A 26,616-nucleotide genomic window follows, 5' to 3' on the forward strand; every position below is an offset into this window, starting at 1 on the left:
CACTTCCATTTCAGTTAGATGTGATCAAAGGGTTTTTTTTTCTTTAAGAAGGCGAGTAGGGGAAACAACAAAAGCACATAACCACTTGTACCATAAATAGTTATTTGAAATAAATGTTTTAGACTTGGGCCATCCCCAAAGAAGCTGGCAATATGAATATTGAGGTGTCTTTTTGCAAAGAAGTTTAAAGTACTTTTGAACATTTCCAACCCTCCCTCTTGAGAGGGACTGTGCGTGCCTGTAGGCAGTGGATATAATGAGGGCTTTAAAAACTCAGCTTAGCATATCTCTCCTTTTTTGATATTTATAATCCCTTCTAAGTTGCTTGGTTTAAACCCCTGGGCATCCACCTGGCGAAAAAGACAGAATCAGTCGTGAACATATACTTTAAAGTTGGCATGTGAACAACGCTGTGGTTGGATAAACGCTCAGGTGCAATCAATGCATATGTTTCCCCCCAAAACAGCAAGGCTTGATGTGGAATGCTTCAGAACATTATCACCTCACTGTCACTGGATATGCACAGTGCTCACCTGGTTTCATTTTTTTGCGGGGGGGGGGGGGGGGGGGGGGGAGGCCACAGTTGCTCCATGTGTTCAGTATGAGGCCCCTCCCTCTTCAGGTTGATAATAGGCCGGCATTGCTGGGAACAGGTGCAGCATGTGAGCGTGTTTGCAGGCCTTGAATGGCGCTTTTGTGTGTTGACCCAACCCAGAAACAGATCCATTGTAGAGAGTAGGTGAACCGTTGAATAATTATTCTGCGTTGATTCTTCGTCAGTTTTCTCTTTACCTCACCTCTTATGCAAAGTAAAATATGTAAAACTTGGAGATGGGTGCATCATTGTGGCCAGGATCAGGGAACAGTGGCAAGCCTGATGTGTAAAAGTTTACGACAGGTTGTAACAGTCGTGGCAGCCTTGATCCCGTGTCGTATTAACTTTTCATTATGCAGAGTCCTTTGACTTAGCATGCAAGCGATTTGTAAATGTTTTAACAGCCCCGTGTAAAGTTACTTTTTCTCTGAGCGTCAAGAGAAAACCGTTCAGAGAAAACGCACCTCACGGGCACACTGTGTTACTGACAGTCGTCTGTATCCAGCATCAGTTCCCACAATGCGTTTGTCTACTTGTTGCATGAGTGCGTTATCCAAGAGTCCATGAGCATGGCTGGAATTAACCTTCAGCTGGTCTGTGCTAACATTAGGGCCTGATATCTATCAATTATTCATCATGTGCTGCTCTGCCTGTGCAAATTGAAATGTGTCTCACCATGGAAACAGCCTTCTGTCTCTGCCGGAGGGTGTTGGTTTCAGCGGCCGGGCTGTCTCCAACCTCATTGCTCAGTCTAGGCAGTCCCGCTCTGCTCCACATTGTGGTGTAAGCAACGAACCCCGAGCAGATTTGCTCTTTGTGCTAGATTTTATTTGGAGTCAACTTTTCATTGGTTCAGTCAGATTTCAGACTTGACAAAAGTTTATACAGGAGAAATAATAGCTGATATAAATGTAAAAACTTGTACATTTCTATTGATTGCTGTTCATGTTTTCATTGCACAACAGTATTCTTTGAAGCATAGCATAGTTGTACTTTTATTGCTTGTATTTGCCTTAATGTACAAGGTGAATAAGGTTTATTGGGTGTTTTGTTAGTCTACTGTTTGTCTTTTTTGCATGTTTTATGGGCTGTTATAGATTTGTATGTTGCTGTAATATAATAAGAATTGTCCCCTTATAATATGCAAACTCCTGTTTGGCTAACTCAAACTATTCAGAATTGCGGGATAAGTTAGAACTTTTAAATTGAAAGCCAGACTGATCTCTGAAAGGTGAGTTTTTATTTATAGTTGTGTACGTTTTGGAGATGTAAGACACATGCAAAATATTAAAATCATTAATTACATCGAGAAAGAATCAGAAGAGTCGACTCTTACCCTTGCTGTTATTTCCTGCTGAATGATGACTGTGAATCCTGGTGTCATGGCGATAGACTGCAATGTTGGTTTTAACTAAAATGTAATTACTTTTTTGTTGTATTTTTATTGCACACTAGAGGGCGCACTATTACTACAACATACTGTGGTTGTTCATGACGTTTACAGTAATAATTCATTACAGTACAGTAGCCTTTGTCTCAGGTACTTTGTTGTTTTTTCTACTGAATACATAAATATATGAATATGCAGAAGAATAAGCAGTGACACAATATGAAGGACCTAACTGAAAGAGACGAGAATGATATCTGATAAAAGAAAAAGATCACATTCAAATGTAGATGTAAAAGATCTAAATCCAACACTAAGTCAAAAACTTTAAATGTATATATACATATATTAAGAAACTTGAGCCATTTGTATTCAAGGATAGTTTATATACAGTTTATGTGTATAACTTTTTCCTTCCTTTGATCTTCAGACTTGCTATCAGGCCTTTCAACCCCAAACAGAAAGTATGTTTTTACTGTAGATGTTCTGAAGCCTTGTCGTTTGCTTTGCTTGTTATTTACTGTCACAACATGATGATGCCTTTCCTGAAGGACGTGTTTTAAGTAGGTCAGGAGGCTCATGGGTGATTGTAATTGACTGCACATTACTGCACAGGAGTGGTAGAAACCTGATGAATGCACGTTTCTCTCTCACGTGTGCCGCTGCAGAAGCACTCTGCTGAAACTGTTTTCTTTAGGCTACCTTCTTCTTTGACAAGTCGATGAGAAGTGAAAATTACTGTTGGACTGCTGAGGAAAAACTTGTTGCCAGGGGCTCTCCATTCTCTTTGACACCCCTGTATGTTCAGTCATGTTAAGGTGTGATGCTTGACAAAACATGTCCCCATTGTTTTGTACGGCAACACACAAGTCCTTGTTTAAAGGAGTCAGTGACGTGAAGGAGCCAGAGTGTATATGCTGATTGTTCCATGTTCTATCTGTGGTTTCTTCCTAAAACAGAAAACGCCTCAGCTTCACGTACATACACAGGGTGTTTGTATTGCTGATGTAGGTCAGACTTGGAAAAACTGGTTCACTAGGTAGGTGTGTCCCGTGAGTGTTCACTTCAGAGGTTGAAAAGAGACCGAGTAGAGCATTTGCTGCAAACATCGTGAATGTTCCCCTGGATTTATGAAGCACTTATTGCTGGATTGTTTCACACTTTTCACTAATTTCCTGAATGACGCCAGACTTAAACTCCAGGAAACAATGCAGAGGGAAAAACAGCACTGGCCTTGACACAGAGGACATCAACTGCTGGATGTGAAGGAGTTGTTTCTTTGACATATTCTCAACATTCTTGGGCTGGCACATGATTATTTAAGAGATTGTTTTGCGGCTCATTAACACTGCCAGGGGCAAGACGTGTCTGTTTAGACTTTGATGTTTAGACTCCAAGACAAATACGGCATATTTATTCAGGATTGCCTCGTGGCCATACAGTAGGTGGAGATGTTGTAGCTGTCAGAGCGGCCTCTCCTTCCCGCTCCCTCCCTCTCAAGTTATGACTGCCCCTCTCTTCTCTGTCTCTTGCCTTTTCGCCGAAAAGGGGAGGCTCCCAAGTAATCCAATACCTGACCAATTCATAAATGTTACTGTAACTTGCTGAACTGCCCTGACAAGTGCAGTGTTTAATACACATTAGCAGGGCGAAGCTGACAGCTCCGGCTGCATCTCTCTGCACGGCAGAAATTGACTGCCTGGCTAAGAGAAAGTAGCTCAAAGGAGGGAAAAGGAAGAGAAAATTTAAACACTTTGAGGGAAACCTGGCACAGCTTCAAATGACTCCTTTAGAAGAATGATAGAAGTAGCCGTGGGCTCCCTGCCATCCAACATGTCTTCAGAGGAGAGTTCTGTGAGAGACATGGCTGAGAGTGAGACAGATTGCTCTGAGGGACTGGATGAGGTTGTCCTGGGTCACATTGCCAGCTTACCTCTGGATCCGTTCCCACCCAGGGACTTCAGGGGGAAGTTTAAAAAGATGCGCCATAAGAAGAGGCCCACCATTCTTGAAGGTAGGTACTGCTTTGACTCTGTGAAGCCGTGGTAATCACCTCAGGAATTCTGTTTTTAATCTGGGAGAAATGTGATTTTTGGAACATGTGGTGCAGAGGCAATAGGACCATTTCAGCTACTACTACCATCACTTTGTCGAATGCCTCACCTCCCCATCGTATTTGTCATAGCTACATAGGAATACGACGGCTTGTTAATATTGGACTCAGACTGTGGGAGAGTACATCACACAATAATATTGAGTTGAGCTCAATGACACAAACTGTGTGTCTGCTTTCACTTCCCAAAATGTCTGTACTGCTTATGTTTTGTATTTTTAAAAAGCAGCAAGGAAACAGTTAGAAGATGAAGAAATGAGAGGGGAAGAGAGTGAGAGTAAGTGGGAGTCGAGACTTTGATAATGACAAAGATGGCTGAACAAGACAGACATACCTCACATTCTTCACCTTCATCAGAGCTTGATAATGCTTTTAATAAGTGCCAGAGCCTTCACCCAACCTCTAGCCTAATTAAAGAAAAATGCTTACGATATTTAGTTTTGTCACGAGCAATGTATTTCTGATCTGTTTGTGTTTTGTACGTGTTGCTTGAGACTGAACACGATCGACGGTGAAGCGGCCAATTAACAAACCTGCAATCTTAACATAATAATGAGAGTGTTACTGAAGCAGTTTCCTTCTTAAGAAGAGAAACAGGTCCAGCAAACTGTCAGTGCTTTATGTCTAAATGTTTGGCAGCAGCTACACTGACACCTCGGAAATATCCAGTGGAGGTGTTATGCCATAAACACTATCTAAGTTTCATTTATAATGTGACGGGGACAAACATTTAGTTGTCTTCTATGGCATAATCATTACAGATGTTTTTCTGATCCGCCTTGACAGTTTAGATATCTGTAAACGTGTACAGTCTGCCTCATCGCTTTCTACTCTATTACACTTGTGCTTCACAAATTGTAGGAGGTTTGGCCTGTCAGGTACAACTACAGCCACAGTCTCTGTTTTGGATTTTGTGGTATGTTTCTAATGAGAAGGAAGAGTCACTGCCTCATTGACTATTTTACTAGTGTGTCTGCATCCAGTGTTGTGACCCTTAGTGACCTGAGATGTCATTCTTACCATTAAAAGTTTTATAGAATTGACACAATTTATCCGAGGCACAAAGAAACCCATTCAACTTTTACATAGTTTCTGCTGCGCTGCTCTGTGATCGGGATCTAGACTCACAATATTACATAAAAGTTGCCAGCAATGTGGTTTGTGTTGTTGTGCATCTTTTACTTTCAAACTTAATCTTAAATTTGAGCCGCCCTGAACTAAACTACACAAACAAGCAAAGAAAAAATTACAAAATAAATCTAAAATGATTCTACTACTAGGAATTACATAAGTGCTGGCCCCTCAGAGGGCCTCTCACTGGACAAGGCAGGCTGACCAGATTATAACTGATGGATAAGTCACGGAAGTGAACTGTGTTTGTTCAGTGTTAAAACAATCCATTTGCGCTGATCTCTGTTTTGTTTTCTGGGACCAGAACAGGCATTGCCATATTTAGTAAAAATTTGTTCTGATTAGTTGACCATGTCCCTCATGGCTGTTAGTACAGGTCTGAAACACATTTTCTCCATAAACATTTAAGACATGAGAACAGAGTCGCTTTGCAGGATCCTAAACTCTTCATCCTGTGAAAAAACAGACACATTATCACATTACTGGTGACTGACAGATAGAGTTGATTGTAGTGATAGAGCCTTTTGCTCTAACGATACTATGCAATCTAGTAAAAATGCTGACCTTGAGTTATTGTACTAAGCCTGACTCCTTTGTGCTATTATAGGCAAAGATTCTTTTAACATCTGACATTTTACATATTACATTCATCAGGTTCCTGTGCAGATTTTTACACTCTTTATTAGAGCAAGGTACCGTATGTAAAAACACCACAGATTGTAGCAATATATTATTCACTGACTATATCATCACCATGTAACTGTCAGTGTCACTAAGGTGTTCTATGACCGCTGCGAGCTGCTGTCTTAAATTATCCACTATCAGGAGCTAACCCTCTATTTTTATCTTCTCTACGCTGTTCAAAACGGGTTGCTGCGTTGTTATGACAACTTCTAGCAAAACAGGCAGAACTGTTCTGCAAAGTGTAGCCTACACATTATCCCCCACTCATGTTCCTCTCACATGCCTTCTGTCCATGGCGTGTTAGTTTGCTGTGTTAGGACAAAATTAACAAAGCGTAACAGGTTGGAAATACAACCCTCATATGTCGTAAGTCACAACAGCACTTTTGTCCAAGGTGGGTCATTTATGTCTCCTATGATTAAAAACAAAGTCAGTGCTGTGGGTAGGATGGTGCATGGAGGAACACACGCACACACACACACACACACACACACACACACACACACACACACAAACACACTCACACACACACACACACACACACACACACACACACATACACACACACACACACACATACACACTGTCAACTATGTTACAGTCTACAAAACAAAGATGTCCTGTCTGACTCAAGACACCAGATCACAACAGAACAGGAGAGGCAATATTGTGCTGGGAGTAGCTGGGACACCTGGGTCTTTACCAAACACTGCAACCAGTAATGCCTTCTCCATCGCAGAGTGTGTTATGTAATGGAGGTCAAGTTGCCGTCGCTTGATGGACAGACAGAGTTCTGATAGGATTATACTAAGAGCGCTGAGGGGCAGCAGAGAAAGGGGGATTGGAGGATGTGTTTTATGGTCCATATGGTTAAAGTCATGCATCTGCTTTTTACATAGTAAAATGTGGTGAATATTGGATTTATTTGTTTCGTGTACAAGAAAAAGCAATAGGGAAACTTATATTCCTTTCATTTTACTTTGAATGTGGTAGAAGGACTTAAATGGCATCCATTAAAAAGACAAAGAGAGAACTGGTTTGTCTGCTGCACAGCCGTTGCACACAGGCCAATGATACTGATCTAAACGTGTTTGATTAATGGTTTTGGATTTGCCCTTCATTCTGTTTTGTCTCTGTCAAATTTTTTATAATGTGCATTATTTAAGAGATAATGTGCACAATCATAGCGATAGTGCTGAAACTATTTGTTGAAAAGGAATTGTCAACGATGTTGTCTTTTATTCGATTGATTATTCATCAAGGTCAATATGCTGCTAAAACGTAGGACAAAACCAAATTAGCAAGTTGAAGGCTTTTGAAAGTCTCCTGTCTCCATCATTTGAGCCTTTTTTTAAATCCATTGATTGAAAAATGTTTGCTAGATTAGTAGGTAATAAAAAATTGATAGTGTAGAAAAACCAAGGGCATGCACAATGTCTGACCTGCTTTTAATTTGACAGCGGTGTGACGTTGGTGCTGCGATGAGGTGAAGGAGTTAAAAGGCAACAGTCAGCCCCTGCTCCCATGCACATCCCCATGTGCAGTTAATCCCATCTGCTTGCTGACCATTTCAGTGTCTTCTTCATTCTCCACCCAGCTGTTCCCTGTAATGTGTCATGCTTCCCGTGAGCTCTATCTGTCAGTGGTGGCGGCCCCGGTCACATACTCCGGTCCTGCAGAAAGACGCACAAGCCCAGTGCTCTCATCATTATCGGGCCGTGCACGCAGACAAACAGTAGTTATTATTAACTGCGCTCCACTAAGAGGATTGCTTCCTGCACTCTCAGCCTCCGCGCATTTATTTAAAGGGAGCTTGCCTTGCCGCCCACTGCCTGCCACAGCTTTAGAGATAGAGGGAGAGGGAGATATGCTGAGAGAGAGTGGAGGGAGGGAGAGAGAAAGGGCTGACAGCCAAGGACAGGACACCGAAGGAGGGGTAAAGCGGTGCTCGTGTGTTTTGTCAGGATCTCGTCAGCACAGCGTTGTGTGCGTCACAGAAAGGTGACAGCAGGCACTACCTGCTGGTCCCAGCTCAGCTGCTGCTGCTGCTGCTGCTGCTACTGGAGGGAAACCACAACTAAGAGAGGGGGAGGACGCTCAACAGGGAGCTGCAGCCATGGCCAGCCAGCAGGACTCGGGCTTCTTCGAAATCAGCATCAAATCCCTGCTGAAATCGTGGAGCGGCAGTGAGTAGCAGTTTGTGTCTTGTTGTCGTGGTTGTTGTGCTCAGCTGACGCCGCTGACTGACAGACTGATGCGCTACCGAGAATCTGACTCTCTTAAGTCTTTTCCTGTTGTGGTCCATGACTGGGAAATATAGTAGCTTGCTATAGAAGGAGTTGTACATGGTTGTATTGTTCCGCATGACAGTAAGTGCTTAACTAAACTTGGAAGCATCTTATATTTAGTATAATTATAACCATACATTTCAAAAAAGGGTTTCACTAGTCTCATAGCAACAGCCACACCACGCACACACACACACACACACACACACACATACACATACACACACAACTCCAAGTATCTAGCAAGGGCTACAGGTGAGAAGTCGTTGATTGTGCACAGGCACGCAGGACTGTTGCACAACAGCACTTATATGAACCTGTGCACTAACCGATTGCGATCAAGCATTTTGATTTCTGCTGATTCTCTTTAGATTCTCGCCATGTTTTTCTTTTGTCTGCGAGTCTCTGACAGGGTCTAAAAAGCTCTTATTAAGAGCAAGGACACAGTAATAGGATTAGTGGTGGTTCAGCTTGGTTGCATGTTCTGTCCAGGGTGAACGGCTCCACTGCCGTCCACAGGGCCCATGAGGCTGGGAGGGGGGGCCTTCCTGCTTCTGATCATGACACAAGCCTTTTTTATAAGAAACAAGTAACATGAGTTACAAGCAAGTTGGACGTTAAAGCCAAAAGAACAGTGGGAAAAGTGAGAGATTAAGCACTTGTAGCATACATTGCCCAGTAAATCCAAATATACCCTAGCAACTAAAGCAATATCTGATGTAACAGTTCTTAAAATCTGAGCAGTTCAGCTGCACGTCTCAGATGCTTGTATGTATATATTGCATCTGAATGTAAAGAGATACCTAAGTACAAGCTGTGCCTGTCTACACACTCAACATTGACCCATCTCCTGATGATGTTGCATAATCCTCACAGTGGGTCACTTTGCTGATAAAGGCACATGCAGCCATTGTACTGTATCAGCCGTGACCCATGGCAATGGATTTAACACTTTCATTTAATATGTGATCTCCTGATCTCATCTCTCTGCTGCCATTTCCACAAGCAGTTCATGTAATGTATCGAGAGATCACAACACAGAGTGTGTGGTTATCACAAACGGATTATTAGTAAACAAGCAGTGCTTAATGTTTATTGCGCACACACACATATATCCTGTCGGAATTAGAGCTTGGAATCGGCCGCCTGTTTTCCCTTGCTGGTCTGTCATACTGTTTACACTGTAACCATAAGGTAAACAAAGTCGAGACCCTTCTGTCATAAGTCAGTGTGTCTGGCTCTAATAAAACAGCGACGACCAGCAACACATAACTGACATTGTGTAGCAACAGCATCAGGTCTGGAGTTCAAATTGCCCGAGGGCTGGTCCTCCATCAGCCAATCAGAGCCAGAGATGAGTAGTCAAACATTATTCACGTTGTTCAGCTGCCATTTATTTTCATTTATGAGATGGAGTTATACTCATATTCTGCTTAACAGTTTTCTGACTGTCTACACTGAAATGTTCAGGGGTTTTTTTTGTTGCTGTTCTTTCTGTTATATCTCAGTTTTTTGTGTTTGGACCAAGTGTTTAAATTGTTCCGCTTCCATGTTTTAGATTTGTTCAAAGAAAGTAGATTGCAGAAGTCAACTCCCTTCCGTTCAGCTGAAAGAGACAGATGCAGGCATTTTCAACAGTGACTTATATAAATGGCCTGAAACGCTCTCCCTCACAGCAGGCGGCCGTTTCCAGCATGATGTCAGCCTGCTAAAACGGGGATGATGGTCAATAGTTTGAGGCCGACATTTTAATCTGCTTTACACAGAGGTCTGTAATCACTCTCTCACTCTCTCTGCTCAACTCCAATTTTGGAGACACTCAGACTGTGAACCAGTGATAAAGTATTAGTGTTAGGATGTAGTCTCTCCATTGGCTCCAGCTGTAGTGTCCACTTTTGATAAATGTTTCAACAAAAATAGTTCATATTTGTCTCTAGATATTTTTTTTTCAATGAAGTCATTGATTAAATGTAAGATCTATTTATTTGTTCAGTTTCCATTTCATTTTGGAACTAATAGTCAATGTGGCACAGCTGCTTGTTAACAGGTTATTTCCCTCGACCTAAAACTTTACGAGTTAAACCAGCTGGAACAGATTTCCTGGTTATTACGTTAGTTGGCAAACCCAAGAACATTATGCCTTTATTTCCCGTCAGGAAGAATAATATATATATATATATATATATATATATATATATATATATATATATATATATATATTTATTTTTTTTTAAACTGCACAGCCCTGAATAAGGGGGTTAAATAGTTATGTTGTTGGCATTGCATCGCAGAAATGCCCCGTCAGTGTTTCTCCCTGCAGCTGGACAAAGTGCTCTGAAATGTCTATGTTGACATTGGTATTTCTGGTTCAGCTATGGAGGTCAGCGGTATCTAAATATCCACCCACTCTGTTCACAAACGGCTGCGAAAGTGGTTGTTTACTCAGTGGGACAGTCCCTGTTGACTGAATAAAGGGGAACTGCATTCTTTGTATGCGCATGTGTGTGTGTGTGTGTACGAGTACCCGTGTGTGTGCAAGAGGGACACTTGTTTGCCTGTGTGTATTGTCTTCCAGGAGCACCACCATGCTCAGGGTGTTTCCAGCATGGCGATGATGTAATCCGCACTGTGCCCAATCTCCTTGTTTGCAGAGTCACATGTTGCATCTGAGTCAGAAAGGGCTTCATTGGCACACTGCAGCTTTCTTCTCCTCCCATCTACTGTATGGTCAGAGTCGTTTGGGCGGATTTCAGTTCAAATGAGATATTGATTCAATTTTATTGAACATGTCATGCCCTGAAAAATGATGTAATATCAGTCATGTTCAATCAGATACATAGGCCGTTGTGTGTTTGAATAAGCCTTTAATTCTCTTAAAATCTTAGATTAAGTTTTATTGCTGACTTTCAAGGAAGTGTGCTGAAGCAGTGTCTGGTCAACAGCGGTGTTTACACTCTCTGCGTCTGTGCCTCATGCTTCAGGAGCACAGAGGTGGAGTAAAGGGGTTGGGGGGGGGCTGCTCTGTCAGTATAGTGTGTACCCCGGGATAAAAATAGTCCCACAACTATGCCACCATAGCATATTGGACCTCGTCACTGTGCTGTGGCTCAGCTAAAAATTCCTGCCTGACCTTCACTCTTGGAAGGCACTGGATGGTCACAAGGCGAGAGAAGGCAGCTCAGAGAGAGAGAGAGAGAGAGAGAGAGAGAGAGATATCTAGAGATTGCGTGGTCTCTTGTACCAAACACTACTCCCACTTTTTAAATCACACCCGCCGTTGGCTCTGTGCGCCATGGAAACTATGTCCAGCAGGACAGAGCCAGCTGACACACAAGACATGGACGTTGGTGGATTTTATTAGCGAGCATTTGTCTCAATTCAGGACAACCCTGGATACCATACCCTCCTTCCCCACCATGGACGGGACGGCTGTGTGCTGGAGTAAGGCCAGCGTCATCAGCTTCATCAAGGGCCTGGGTAGGTGCCGAGTTGTCACGAGTGAGCGAAGCATGTTCTGAAAGGCACACGAGATCGCCACACATGCTGGAACAATACCCAGGTGCTTCATGTCCTGGAAAGAGTTGGAGGAGAAGACTTGACTCGCAGTATGACAGCCTTTCTCCAGCCTCGCTTGTGCACCTTTGTCAGAGCTACATACTTTTACAGCCTCTAAAGTTTACTGATTGGATCTCAACTCCTTTTGGTTTTTCTTCTCCGCACAACATGTCCAATTCCATGTTCACTTGTATATTTGCACTTTCCTGCAGCTTCCCGTAAAGAGGCAATGGTTTTCAGTAAAGAACTATTCATTAGAGCTTTGTTTATCCTCTCAGCAGGAAAAATTCATGCTTTGCTTTCGGTTTCTTCTTTAGGCAGAATACAAAGGTCATTAAATCAAATTACCAGTTATGTGATTCCTTCATTCATCCAATACATTCTGTGGGATTTTTCTTCTCACAACTTGACAAGATGAACATAAATTACGTTACTTTCAAAGCTCACCTGATGTGCTTAAACAAGATGTGCAGGCCTACAGTTTTTAAGTGATTCTACACTGATCGACAGAACGGACCAAGTGTCGAAGAGTAAAGGTAAAGTTATACTTTGGTCATATTGCACAACTCCCATTAGTTTGGCCTTTCAACATTTCACATTCAGCGTCGGAGAAATCTCTCAATATGACAGTTTCACGTTGCACAATAGTGCAGCAACAAGGCTGATATGTCCATATGTTTTTGTCTTTGTAATTTCAAAACCAGTTTTCTTAAGTGGGATTTCAAACATTTTTCCAATTTTGATCCATGATTTAACAGCAACATAAAGAAACTAACCACAAAGTCTGGTGATTCATATGTGACTGTGACAGATTGAATGTCTTCATGACCCTGGGCTGTGTGTACTCTGCTGCTTCTGAGGTGATTTCTGATTTCCAGTCACTTTTATCTCCAGTATTTTATGCTCCCACACACGCAGAATGTATTTGTGAGGCAGTAAGTCTATTACTGTCATTCCTAAAAACCTCTCTGAATATTTTACACTCCAGCTTTATGGCGGTTCCTGTGGTGGAGTTGTTGAGTTACAGGCTAAATAAAAATGTCAAAGTTCTTATGAAATGTTTGAATGCAGTTCTTCACTATATTTCGCACTTTTGTGTCTGGGGGCAGCAGAGTGTAACACTGAGGTAAATTTTAACTTGTGTGTTAGTCAGTCGGGTTTTATGGCCTGAGCAAAGCCATCTGTAATTAAACGTGGGCCACATCATAACACTGGCTGAAGGATGGTCACATGCACAAGATTTTTGCTTCCCTCAAAGGGCAGTGACATCTTTGGTACGAAATGAAAACACCAGCTGCTGGCCGTGGTGTTTTAATTTCCATATGTGTTCTGGTCACTGTAGCAATAGGAAAGAAAGAGCAGCCTCGGGGCAAGCTGGTGCCCTTTGGTCAGTCTCCCTCAGGAATGTTCAACATTTTGGGAACTTTATGTCCATGTTTGGAAACTTCTCACTAATACCCTATTCGGCGATCTCTCTTTGTAAACAGATCCGGGGCTGATTCTGTCCCGCTCATTTGTGCTTGATTTGGCAACGGTTCACTTAACAAAGCCGTTTCCCATCTTGTGCTTATTTTGTGTCGTTTCCGCAGCGTCGCCAGTGGGGAACGGATACAATAAACCCCCCATCCCTCCAGTCTGCTGTCCTCAGGGAGAGAAGGGTCCTCCGGCCATGATGCCCATCTGCATCGACCCGGAGAGCAAGCCGGGCGAGTACGTCCTCAAGAGCTTGTTCGCCAACTTCACCACCGCGTCCGAGCGCAAGATCCGCATCATCATGGCTGAGCCGCTGGTGAGTCGGCAGAGATTCAGACTGGAAGGTTTCTGCTGTTTGTGTCCCGCGGTGATCGTTGTTGTTGTTTCTCTTGTTGGTGTTATAGGGGGGAAAAGAGATCATGACATTGGTCTGTAACAGAGTCTCCTGTTCTTATAAAGTCTAGTCTACTTCCAACCGCTCATCAGAGATTGCAGGTCTTTGAGTTTTAAAGTTCAATCAGAGAGTGAGTGTAACTGCTGCTTCATTTGACAGCAGTATGCGAAGATGTATGGGGAGAAAACAAAAGCAAAGATTGTGGAAAGGTCCCTAAAAAATAACCATCATTTTGTGTAGGAGGATTTTTTTTTTCTTGTTTGCTGCACCGTTACTCAACTCATGACCCCATGTGGGTGTCCTGACCCACATGGTTGTAAACCACCACACACACAAAGTCAGACAGGAAGCCTGATGGACAGGACCACGATGGCTTGCATGACAGCAATGAATTACAAACTTTAATTATGCCGAATCTTTATCAATTCTACAATCATTTGAAAAGAGAATACACCTCAAATACATCTGCCACCTGCTTTATGATTATATCATTTATAATGTGTTGATCAGTTTTTATGACAACAGGCCGCCCGACTCCTGCTAATGGAGCTCATGACTGTTGAAATTTACAGTGATAAATCACTGTCTCAGAAGCAGAGATGCTAACTACCTTGTCACGTTGAATTGCTGTCAGCTGAAGGCTGCTACTGTTGTGTGAAGCAGCAGCTCCATCAGGAAGCAGTTTGGGAGAAAAGAATCTGAACATTTTAGCCAGCTTCATAGTGTAAGTGACATTGTTGCATGCAATGTATTTCTGTGATAAGCCCTGGGTAAAGCTATGTCCTCTTTATTGTACTCCTTTATGTAATATGATGAGTTTAAGCTATCTTACATGATGGCAGTAACCACAGGGATTAGAAAATGTTTGTTGTAAAATTGTTAATATCTTTAAGGTTTTGCACTATATCTCTCAGACAGAACAAGACATCTGAAAATTGTGATTTTTTTTTGCCCATATCCCGATATTTTAAAGACAACTGAAGACAAACAATTGATTGATTATTTGAAACTATCGATAGCTGCAGCCATACTCACAGAGTAGACCTGAGGCTGATGTTTTGATGAGGATTGTGCCTCTTTTTATGGTGGCATATGGAGGTTGTGTGGGATTATGTTTTCACCCATGTCTGTTTGTTGGTTTATTTGTTGTTAGAAGAATTAAGCAAGAGTCAATTTCAGTTACCCTAACTTGGCGGAGGGGTCGGGCCTGAGCCTGTGAAGACTCGATTACATTTGGTGCACGTGCAGATTAAGGGGTGGATTCAGGATTTTTTTCCCACTTTCTTTTACTGTGTTTTATGACCAAAAAAATTATAATTTCGTTCATCCGACCACTTCCTTTATTCTTTTACATTTCTACCATAAGAACGAGACAGTTATGTGTAGGATTGTTCGACCTTGGTGGAGGAATGCGCTCTGGGCTTTGTGGAATTCTTGCTTGCATTGTTTCTAAAGATTCTGACTAATGACCACTGCCGGAAAAATAGATGAACGTATAAGCTGCCGATAAAATCTTTCAAAGACTGTTTAGCACAGTGCCGGTTTGAGCTGATCGATGGGGCCAGCAATAGCTGTCATAAATAATTCTGTTCCCAGACAGTCAGGCAGACAGCGAAGAGCCAGTGTGTGTTAATGTGGGCACCACTCACCACCTGCTCCCTGGACCACATTAGTGTCGCAGTGCCACTGAAAGTCAGCTAAAAATGACCAGCTGATCTATATTAGAACGAAAAGTACTCAAAATATGGTACATGCAGCAGTCAATCATCACACGCACACAGTACATGGCTTTCCTGATACACTGTGGCACTGTTTACCACGAATAGTTATCCTTTGATGCTGTTTGTACGCGGCTGACATGTAAATTTACTTTGGGCCGCTGTGGACAAGCTGTCTCCATTTTTAGGGAGTGTGATTTATAGGGAGCTGTTAGTGTCTGGCCTCGGTCTGCAGGGAAGTGTTAATTACCACAGGGAAAGTGTGCAACCCTGGAGAAGTGCGTGGAGGATGTTTCTCTTCTTGTGTCTCCTCTCCTTGGAGAACGGGCTGAGTTATGGCCTTGCAGTTATCTGCTCGTTGCCATCACAAATTTGTTCGAAAGAATTTGTCACGTTCAATGATCTCAGTGTTAAATAACAGATGCATGAAATCTAAGCTGCAGAAAATTCATTTACCAAAAATAATGTTGTCAATTTGTGAGGTGATTTAATACGGTCAATTTTGCCTCATCATTCTGCTACAAAATGCGGTCGAATCCTTAAAAGACCAACAGCGCAAGAGGCATCGACTTATCTGTCTTTTCCAGCCCAGATGGGCTCCTCAGATGCAAGCGTTTGTCCAAAAACTAAAAGGTTCACAGAGCAGGGGGCTTAGCTGGCGTTCCAGCTCCAAAAGAGAGAGAGAGAGAGAGAGAGAGTGATGTTAACTATCAGCCCACACAATGTCAATGTCAGAGACATCAGCCAGTCAGCTATTTTGGATTAATCATCAAGCAAGTGATGGGATGTTCTGCTAAGGGAGGCATCTGGAAGTGCAGAATGGCAAAAAGGAAAAGGGAAGCAGATGCTTTGGTTTGTGCAGGGGTGGATTTGGGGGTAATGTGTATATAATTGTGTATATAAGCTACCCCCAAAAAATATTATGATTATGTGTTTAAGATACATGACTCAATGACACACTGGTGTTTAGTCTGGTTGCTGTTTTTTAAATTGTCCTTTATTGAAACCAGTTAGACTTGTCTTACCACATACTGCACCTAATTTCTAAAAATAAATATATTCATTGTTGAAGTTGACAAGTTAATGTTTAATTCAGTTTAAATCCCTCAGCACGAAGGCCTTCATCTGAGATGATAGAAGAGTGTAATAATGGGAGCTGTCATGAATGTCCCATCTCTATCTGACCCTGTCAGACTGAGTGATGGCTCTTCTCATTAGCTGGGCTGTAACTGGGCCCTGTTCAAGAATACACACACACACACACACACACACACACACACACTCTCTCACACACACAGTCTTCTGACAGGGTGGATAGAGTTATGACCTTCAGACAAAACTTCAGAGAACTTTGTTGGAATTTCGTACAAGAATTAAAAAGAAGTTGTGAAATAATGTCTTTTTTTTCTGTGTTTTCAGGAAAAGCCATTGACAAAGTCACTACAGAGGGGAGAAGATCCTCAGTTTGACCAAGTAAGTCAAAAATGATGTCATCCTTTACTTAGTGCATTTGTTTCCAATATTTGATTGATGAATGAGATGACATTTGATGAACATAAAGGGCAAAAGGTTCTTGTTAGGGGTTTTATATTTTTCAAATGATTTCGCACATTAAACTTACATCGGACTGTTTTGCCTTGCTCTATGAGCATCTAGGCGAGTCACGAACTGCGACATGAAAGGGCTAATGGGAGAAAGCCCTGCTCACATCCCCAGAAAGGTCTTTCACATCCAGTCAAGGGCAGCAGTGTTTACCTTGCGATCTGGCTCTGGCTCTGTGCTATAGGTGTGTCCCGCAGGTCTGTGGCTCCGCAGAGAAGCGACAGGGGTGTGTTTGTGCTGCTCTGTGAGGCCATTCAGCAGCAGCACAGAGCCAGAATTCTTCTCCAGCCTCGTGCTGAATGAAGGGCTCGCTGTGTTCCCCGGCCTAACCAGACTCTCCTCCCTTCCTGTGTGCCCGGCCCGTTCCTTCCTTTCCCCCTCCCTCCCCCCCCAAGACTGAGGGAGGCTGCCCCATGGGCACCGCGTCTCTCTGCGCAGTGTCAATGAGGACCAGCTCACCCTGAACTCTAATTTCTAGCCCTCAATGTTGCTTTGGGCTTAATTGAAGAGCTGTCTCGTTTTACATCAATTCTTAGGATTACACAGACAAAAAAATGGTGAAAAGAAAATGTAGATTAGTTCCTAGAATATACTCTGTTGTAATTTTTGCTCAAATTGCTGTATAAATAAACAAAGGAAACGCTGATTGCCATCTCTTACTTTGGTATGTTAACTACTTAACCCAAACATGCATTTGCACGACATACATCTTGTTCCTCCAGATGATAAGCACCATGAGCTCCTTGGCTGAGTACTGTCTCCCCTCCATCCTGCGCACCTTGTTTGACTGGTACAAAAGACAAAATGGACTAGAGGAGGAGTTTCACGAGTACCGGCCAAGAGCCAACACCAAGTCCAAAAAGTGAGAGTTGTTTAATTAATTTCTGCATGCAATTTGTCACCAGTGGAACAAAACAGTGATGACGCTTATTGTGCACTGTATGATTGTGACAAACCTGTTGCTCTTGTTTCTTCCTCTCTCTCTAACAGCGATGAGCAGCAGAGAGATTATCTACTTGAGAGGAGGGATTTGGCCATTGACTTCATCTTCTCTCTTGTACTTATAGAAGTTTTGAAACAGGTGACTTGACTTTGTGTCCATCCCTCTCAGACACCACTTAGATTGTATTATTATTTTATATAATAATATGAAACTTACTTTAACAGGGATTTACTTCTTCTGAAAATAATACATTCATCACGATTCACTAACATAAATATTAAGGCCTAATATTGAAGATGTATATACTTTAATTGCATGTAAAAATTTCCATCCATTTGCATTACAAAAATATAAACAAACTAATCAACTTAATGTGCTGCATATTTGTCTGTCAAATAGAAATGAAACAGGCAAGACAGAAATTCAAGTAATATTTCTTATGATCCCAATGTGTTTTAAATATACAATTACCCGATTTATATATTTATAATCAAATTCGTAAGAACCATGTTTATGTATTCAATATTAATAAAGCCTATCTGTTGGAAATATCATCAAGTTTATTCATTTGTTTGTGTTCAATCGGAGTAATCCAAATGGATGGAAATTGTATATGGAATTGAAATGCCTAAATCTTAAATTAGGTTATTCCGATTTTTGTGAGTGTTAGGTTGTGAATACTGTGTTGTTGTTGTTGTTGTTGTTGTTGTTGTTGTTATTTGTTTTATTATTCAATCTCATGCCGTTGTGTCTCCTGATTCATAACTAGATGCCTCTTCACCCAGTCCTGGACAACTTGGTCAATGAAGTCATCAACCTCGCCTTTAAGCACTTTAGATACAAAGAGGGGTAAGATCTTGTTATTCCCAGCATAACTTCCCTCTTTCCTTCATAGTTGCAATGTTCTCTAAGGCTTGTTATTCTTTGTCTTGTGTTACTCTATAGGTATCATGGTCCCAACACTGGCAACATGCACACTGTAGCAGACCTCTATGCTGAAGTAATAGGAGTATTAGCCCAGTCCAAGTAAGCAGCAAAGATAATTTATTATTATATAATTGACTATCATTGATTTTTTACCTTTCCATGTTTTTTCATTGGCTGTTAATTCTTAATTCTCTCTCTCTCAATTCTGTTGGGTGTAATGATGGTGTGTTACCGTTGCTCGTGCTTATCATGCAAAACATTCCCCCGGTTCAGGAGACTGGAACATACTGTAGAGACGGCACACTTTTGGACAGGTCCCCTTCACACCAAACTAGGGCTGGAAATTGATGTCTGTTTATTTGAAGTTTTAAAATCATTGCAGCAAGGAACAAACCCTTAAAATAGAGATATGGCTGGTGAGCACACTGCATACCTTTCCCATCCAAAGTGTGCTCTGCTTAATTTCCTGCAGGAGATACTTTACTGAGAGGCGTTTATAGACATCTTTATTTTTCTTTGGGGTCGAGAGGTCAGGGGGTTTCACTGTAAAAACCAAAATGAATCGAGTCTCAAACTGGTTTCTCAGTCACTGTCTGTGTGATTTAGAAACGGCTGTATTCACTTCTTACAAGTACAGTACGACCCAAATGGTAAGAGGCTGAGAGATGCTCATATGAGCTCTCGTGATGAATTATCTTCTAAATTTAGACCAGTTGAAGAATCCGATCTCTGGTTCAATTTGGGCAAGGGATTAGGTGCTGGACCAGGGGTGCATGCTGGGACACAGACTTGCAGTCTGTATGTAGAGGGTAAAACGAGGGGATGATATATTTGGGAGTATTTCAAGTGGAGGAACTTTATTGGGGAAGTGTTGATTTGGGTTTCGGGATGCAGACATGTCTTTATATAGCGTCTCATTTTGTTGTTTTTTTCTTCCTCTCAGGTTTCCTGCTGTGAAGAAGAAGTTCATGGCTGAGCTGAAGGAGCTGCGTCAGAAAGAGCAGAGTCCATATGTAGTCCAGAGTACTATTAGCCTCATCATGGGGGTCAAGTTCTTTCGAATTAAGATGTACCCTGTCGAGGATTTTGAAGCATCTTTTCAGTTCATGCAGGTACAGCAAACTTCAATAACTCAATAATATTTCACTTCTATCACAAACCGGCCTCGCAACAGTATAAACTGATCAAATGTTTTTGTCAAACTTTTTACTTTACTCTTGTTTTGACTTTCTTTTGATTTGTGTGTATTAAACCTACATTTAGGGTTATATCACCAGTGTGTAGAAAATCTACAGAAAAATTCTCTGGGTTGTCCTTCTACCTTTGGCATGCACTTTGTGGATTATATTCAGTTTTGAACACACAGTTTGAAGTCTGTTTGTCTCTTGGGTAAATCTTTTTTTACAACTCTCTACATATAAGATTTAAAGTGTTTCGTTTTTTTAAATTATGTGCTAAACCATTTGTTACTGTTTCCTCTGCAGGAGTGCGCCCAGTATTTCCTGGAAGTCAAAGACAAGGACATTAAACATGCTTTGGCTGGTCTTTTTGTTGAAATTTTGGTGCCGGTTGCCGCGGTAAGTTTTTTCCTCCTTTGCATGCTTCACACAATACGTAATTCAAATTTGGAAAAGAGCACCACTCTGGAGAGGATGTTGTCTTGTGTGTGTTGCCGTCCTAGGCAGTAAAGAACGAGGTGAACGTACCCTGCCTGAGGAACTTTGTGGACAGCCTGTACGACACAACCCTGGACTTGTCCTCCAGGAAGAAGCACTCGCTGGTTAGTTAACGTGCAGAAGACAAACTGTCCCCGATTGTTGGCCCTGTTTGTTTCCGTACGCCTCTGTTTACACTCTGACACCCTCTGCTGAATGCATACATTGCCTAGTTGTCCGTGGTCTTTGTGAATCCTCAAGCATTTCAAGGTCACTCTTGTGTAATATTCTGTTACAACGTCAGTGTCCACAGTAGAAGTTTTTTTATGAGGAAAGACAGGCTGCCTTTTCAAAGCATAAAAACGTGAGCTTGACAGCAGTGCAGTATGTATATGGCCGTACCTGCCCACTAAAGTGTCCTTGATAAAGCATTTCGCTGCAGTAGTTCACAGTGAAATGGAACGACAACAACCCTTATGGAACAGTGGCCTGCTCATACAGAACGCTTACATTCCCTTGAGGGAGCAATTATGGCTGAAAGCCACATCTTACGAGTGATGCGTTGTCAGCAATAAGCATAACAAAAGAAAAAGAAAACGTCATCATATCTTCAAAAGAAAACTGGTTTATGCTGATATGGTTTTAGAAACAATGTATAATCTGTTAATCATCCACTGAAAGCACAACCTCAAATATTACTGTGTACGTGGAAACTAAACGTGTTCAATGTATTTTGTCGTGTAGTGTGAAGCTGTGATAACAATGCACTGTGACATCTAAACACTCTGTCCTCTCTACGCAGGCGTTTTACCCACTGGTGACGTGCCTTCTGTGTGTCAGCCAGAAACAGTTCTTCTTGAACAGATGGCACGTCTTCCTTAACAACTGCCTCTCAAATCTGAAGGTAATTTTACTTCAGACTGCAGCAGACTTTGTTTTGGACTGGGGCGTATTTTGATATATCTAGCTATGAATTTCCTTCAATTTACATCATGATTTTTTTTTGTATACATAATAAAAATGTGCTGAACGCCTCAGTCAGTAATCACGATTGTCGTCAGAGTTTGATATGTTAAATAGTAATAGTGTGATTACAGTGATGATCTGTGTAATTTTGTTTTGCAAAATCATAGCCTCCATAAACTGTCACTCTTATGCGGCCACTCTACCCCTGACTTTCTTCGGAAAATGTGATTTTATTCCAGAGTCGAGACCCTAAAATGGCCCGTGTTGCACTGGAGTCCTTGTATCGGCTGCTGTGGGTCTACATGATCAGAATAAAGTGTGAGAGCAACACTGCAACACAGGGGTAAATATCTTCAGTCCACTCCCTGTTAATTTTCAGTGATCAAAAATGTTAATCTCAATAATTACTTGTTATAGTCACTTTCACTGTGTTTTGATGTGTTACTAAAAAACCTGAGAGATGCAGATGAAGGTCATGGGCTGAAATATGTCTGTTATAACCAAAGATATAGTTGTCTTTTATTGGTATCTTGTTAATAATTTTATTTGCATTTGGAGAGAGACAAATTATTCGTTTGTCATGTACATGCGCAAGAGGGCAGACTTGGAGTCAGGTCACACCACATTGTCAGTGGCCCACAAGTTTGTCAGCAGTTTACAGACGTCACAGGGAGCCAGAGTCTGCATGAGGAATCCCAACCATGTCAAGCTGGACCTCATATATTCGTTAAATAAGACCAAAAATAAACTTAAAGTAATGGAGTACTTCGCAAAACAGTTCAAATGTTGTTCAGTATTTTTCCAATTTGACACGTCTTTTAAAAACAGTTTAAAGGCTTTTCCGAGGTAATAGGTTCTTTTGTTTGTGTCCACAGTCGCCTCAACACCATTGTAACAACACTTTTCCCCAAAGGATCTCGCAGTGTGGTACCAAGAGACATGCCTCTCAATATCTTTGTCAAAATCATCCAGTTTATTGCGCAGGTAAACACAACACCATGCTGTTCTGCACTAAAGAGAGGTCGTACAAATTAAGTAAATATGAGAGTATGTAAATCTCTGTTAAAACCAATGCATGCTGTCCCCACTGTGACTCGTGAGATGCTATCTCATGAATAGATTATGTCACATGTAACACGTTTTTCCACATATCATTACAGGAACGACTTGATTTTGCCATGAAAGAAATTATATTTGACCTTCTTTGCGTTGGAAAACCTGCAAAAGCCTTTAGTCTTAATCCAGAGGTATGAATTCAATTTTAACTTATATGATGTGACTTGTGACTATAAGCGTAGTCTCGTGGTTAAATGAGAACTGAACTTAGTTTTGTCTCTGTTCAGAGAATGAATATCGGTCTGAGAGCATTCCTGGTCATAGCCGATAAACTGCAGCAGAAGGACGGCGAGCCTCCCATGCCCAATACCGGTTGCACTCTGCCCTCTGGGAACACTCTTCGAGTGAAGAAGACGTATCTGAGCAAAACGCTGACGGATGAGGAGGCCAAAGACATTGGTGAGTTGAAAATGTCATGGTTTTGCAGATACTGACAGCTTTAGCATTTCACAGCAGCAGAGATACAAAACGTTTATTTTGCTCTGTCATCTTCTCCAGGGATGTCGCAGTATTACTTCAATGTGCGGAAGGCTATTGACAACATCCTCAGACACCTGGACAAGGAGGTGGGACGCTGCATGATGATGACTAATGCTCAGATGTTGAACAAGGAGCCTGAGGACATGATCACGTAAGTGTGAACATCACTCTGCCATCCTGGCTGTCAGGACATTTCAAGTTAGTAAAACTCCAGATTGACGCAGGAGAGAAATGATAAATGTGGTTCCGGGATCTAAATAACTTTTCATCACAAAGCTTGATCAGTTTTGCGCTTGACAATTCAAAACATTGAAAGCAAGCTGTTGCAGTTAAACTTAAAATCTGATCTTTTTAGAGGTGAAAGGAAGCCCAAGATCGACTTGTTCAGGACGTGTGTTGCTGCCATTCCTCGTATCCTGCCCGATGGGATGTCCAAGCCAGAGCTCATAGACCTGCTCTCACGGTAGGTCACCTTTAAGAAGGCCGAGCTGTGGCTGTACAGTATGGCTTTATAAAAAGATCATTAACGGGTTGTGTAATCGGGGATCAAGTTTATTAAATACCCATCAAAGAAATTTTATAAACCAGTGGTCCAAAACTATTTGTCTAAATCCATTTAGTAACACATTTTATGGTTCCTTTTGTGTCTTTCTTTGTCTTGTTGGTCAGATTGACAATCCACATGGATGATGAACTGCGACTCATAGCCCAGAATTCCTTGCAAAGTCTGCTGGTGGATTTCCCAGACTGGCGTGACGACGTCCTGTTTGGATTCACTAACTTCCTGCTACGCGAAGTACAGGACACCCACCAGGGACTGATAGATACATCCTTGAAGCTACTGCTGCAACTCCTCACACAGTGGAAACTGACCCAGGCCGCCTCGGGGAAGAGCAGTGACACCGCTAAGATACACACCGCCGAGGTACAGTACACACCTTTGTGTCAGTTATGGCATATGTTTGTGAAAGTTGACTCATCTGTTTTTGTTTTGCCCCTTCTGACTGCTAATACTCACACTTGATCTTATACTTTTTTTTTTTAAGGTGTCATTTATGAAGCTGTGAAATTTTGATGTTTACTTCACAGTTGCTGCAGACCAGCTCAAGTCCAAAGATGCCACCGGAGCGAGGACCTCACTCCACCGTGCTGCATGCTGTAGAGGGTCTGGCTCTCGTACTGCTCTGCTCCTGTCAGCTGAGCACCCGCAGACTTACCATCGCCATACTCAAAGAGATACGATGTGTCTTTATGACCATTGGACAGACCGAGGTGAAGTGGGAGAAACGAAAAAACGACAGCAGAGCAGAAGGCAGCAGCGAGCGGTTTTTGAGGTTTACAGTTTGTGTTTTTTTGTTTCTCTATTTTCGTCAACTGCAGGATGATGATAAACCAATGATAGAGATCATGGACCAGCTCAGCCCTGTAATTCTGGAAAGTTTTGTCAATGTCGCAGTCTCTGACACAGTAAGTTGGGAGATTCACTCTGTGGCTCAGCCCCAAATGAAATCCACAGTCTCGATCTACATGCATGTGCAGTTTATCTCCCTGTTTTTCTTTACTCTTCTTTAGTTAAAGTTTATTCACGCTGTGCAAATTTGGCGTGACTTGACCTGACAGACAAGAAAAGTGAGATGCTTGTCAGTTGAGTCGACTCTTGAAGTTGATACCACTTTGAAGTGACAGTTTAACCACAAGGACAATCTGGTTCACAAAACAGCAAATGTTTTTCATGTTAACTGTTAGATAGAAGCTCGATGTAGGTATCTACCGTGTGACAATGAATGAACAGCTAAATCTGAGCAGCTGTTGGCCTGTTGATTCTCGTTTATGTAATCATCAATCTGTCAACATGATGCTGAGAATACAGATTTGATTGAGAATGGGATCATACAGTAAATGTCCCTATATTGAATTGTGTTTCTACATATATCTCACTTAGGACTTCCCTTATTCACAAGCAAGAGGATGAATAGACAGATACAAGAGATGCCGCTTATTGGATGTCTAATTCAATCATGACCCCTGACCTTTGCCCCTGCTGTGCCACTTGCTTGTTTGCAGGCCACACTGCCAGCTGGACACCATGTGGACCTTCAGTGGTTCGTGGAGTGGAACGCCCTCCTCGTCAACAGTCACTATGACATTATGAGCCCCTCACACGTGTGGATCTTTGCCCAGTCGGTGAAGGACCCCTGGGTTCTGTGTGTATACAGCCTCCTCCGACAGGACAACCTGCCCAAGCACTGCCCCACGGCTCTCGGTTACGCCTGGCCCTACGCCTTCACTCGAATGCAAATGCTCATGCCCCTGGTCGATCCAAAGTAAGTGTCTCCAGACACTGCAGTGAGTTCAGGAGGAACCACGAGACACAACTCTATTTTCTTTACACTCCTGTTTAGCGTTCCTATTTGTAACATATCCACCTGACACCAGGTCCCCAGCACATTAAAATTCCACTCTGAGATTTCCTGTTAAAAACTGTTTAGATTTTTTTCTCCAAAATGGGTCTAATAACATTTCCTTTTGGAATGATTCAACAGTAACCCTGTGTATGCAAAGAAGACCAGCACCTCTGGCAGTGGGGACAGTTACATCACGCTGTGGAGAAACTACCTGATCCTCTGCTTTGGGGTGGCGAAGCCCAGTATCATGAGCCCGGGCCATCTGAGAGCGTCGACACCCGAGATCACGTCCGCCACGCCTGACAGCGGTGTCAGCTACGACAACAAGGTAGCTACCTCACTGTCTTCTTGCCTTATTGATTCCCCCAGTGCTTTGTCTGTACAGGATCAGGTGTTCATACAGAGCATGTTGACATTCACACTCAAGGCATCAAATTACACAGCAGCTACTGTATCGTTACATGAATGGAACAGGAGGCTGATACGTTCTTGGATGTACAGACACCTATTTCAACGCAGCCCTGTGTAATTACTGGTGTTAAAACTGCACGGGAAATGTATTTGTCTGACTGAACCGTCTGTATTTGATGTTTCAGGTTATCGGGAGCCCATCTGTGGCTTGGCTTCTGAAGCAGTTGGTTCCGCTGATGAGGGCAGAGAGCATCGAGTTGACAGAATCATTAGTTCTGGGCTTTGGTCGCACCAATTCTCTTGTATTCAGGTAGATCAGAGCACAGTGTTTTAGACGTTCTGACCTGTAATTGTGTGGATATAATGTGGAGATGAACAGAAGACTATATTGGGGTGGTTCCCTGTTGCCATTTACAGCTGCATCGAAATTGTTTCCTTAAAAATCAATGTATTTATTTTTTTAATCTAAAATCTCTTTTCCTTGAAAATTTGAAAATAGTCTTACTGCTGTTAATTCTTCCAACTTACAGTAACTGAACATTTAGCTGTTTGATGAATAATTTACACTCTACATAATGATGAACTGGTTTATATTTTCACCGTCTCCACAAAGGGAACTTGTGGAGGAGTTACATCCGCTAATGAAAGAAGCGCTGGAAAGGAGGCCTGAGGTTGGTTGATCATATTTTCAATACAGTACAAAAAAATAAATGTGCACCATTTAAGTGTATTTGTTAGTGAAGCTGGCATGTGTCAGAAAATCTTAGACTGTA

The 26,616-nt window shown here is 42.1% G+C and overlaps 1 protein-coding gene across 8 annotated transcripts in view; it reads left to right on the forward strand.

Moving 5' to 3' along the window:
- LOC118299073 (protein furry homolog) overlaps positions 1-26,616 on the forward strand; it is a 50,277-nt gene that overhangs the window by 1,461 nt on the left and 22,200 nt on the right. For 2 of the 8 annotated variants that reach the window (XM_035622463.2, XM_035622464.2), the window contains exons 1-24: positions 3,588-3,996; positions 13,343-13,542; positions 16,758-16,811; positions 17,663-17,802; positions 17,931-18,021; positions 18,653-18,732; positions 18,829-18,909; positions 19,754-19,922; positions 20,295-20,387; positions 20,492-20,590; positions 21,268-21,369; positions 21,671-21,774; positions 22,307-22,415; positions 22,592-22,678; positions 22,775-22,946; positions 23,046-23,178; positions 23,383-23,490; positions 23,697-23,952; positions 24,117-24,299; positions 24,408-24,494; positions 25,092-25,351; positions 25,571-25,760; positions 26,029-26,153; positions 26,457-26,514. In XM_035622463.2, the coding sequence (XP_035478356.2) occupies positions 3,780-3,996; positions 13,343-13,542; positions 16,758-16,811; positions 17,663-17,802; positions 17,931-18,021; positions 18,653-18,732; positions 18,829-18,909; positions 19,754-19,922; positions 20,295-20,387; positions 20,492-20,590; positions 21,268-21,369; positions 21,671-21,774; positions 22,307-22,415; positions 22,592-22,678; positions 22,775-22,946; positions 23,046-23,178; positions 23,383-23,490; positions 23,697-23,952; positions 24,117-24,299; positions 24,408-24,494; positions 25,092-25,351; positions 25,571-25,760; positions 26,029-26,153; positions 26,457-26,514 (3,198 nt within the window). In that variant the 5' untranslated portion in view covers positions 3,588-3,779. Of the gene's footprint in view, positions 1-3,587; positions 3,997-7,819; positions 8,097-11,442; positions 11,676-13,342; positions 13,543-16,757; positions 16,812-17,662; positions 17,803-17,930; positions 18,022-18,652; positions 18,733-18,828; positions 18,910-19,753; positions 19,923-20,294; positions 20,388-20,491; positions 20,591-21,267; positions 21,370-21,670; positions 21,775-22,306; positions 22,416-22,591; positions 22,679-22,774; positions 22,947-23,045; positions 23,179-23,382; positions 23,491-23,696; positions 23,953-24,116; positions 24,300-24,407; positions 24,495-25,091; positions 25,352-25,570; positions 25,761-26,028; positions 26,154-26,456; positions 26,515-26,616 lie in introns of those variants that run through there. The other 6 variants (XM_035622466.2, XM_035622471.2, XM_035622465.2 and 3 more) reach the window with 5 other exon arrangements.

Source organism: Scophthalmus maximus, chromosome 11, assembly GCF_022379125.1.
Source record: "Scophthalmus maximus strain ysfricsl-2021 chromosome 11, ASM2237912v1, whole genome shotgun sequence".
NCBI lineage: Eukaryota > Metazoa > Chordata > Actinopteri > Pleuronectiformes > Scophthalmidae > Scophthalmus > Scophthalmus maximus.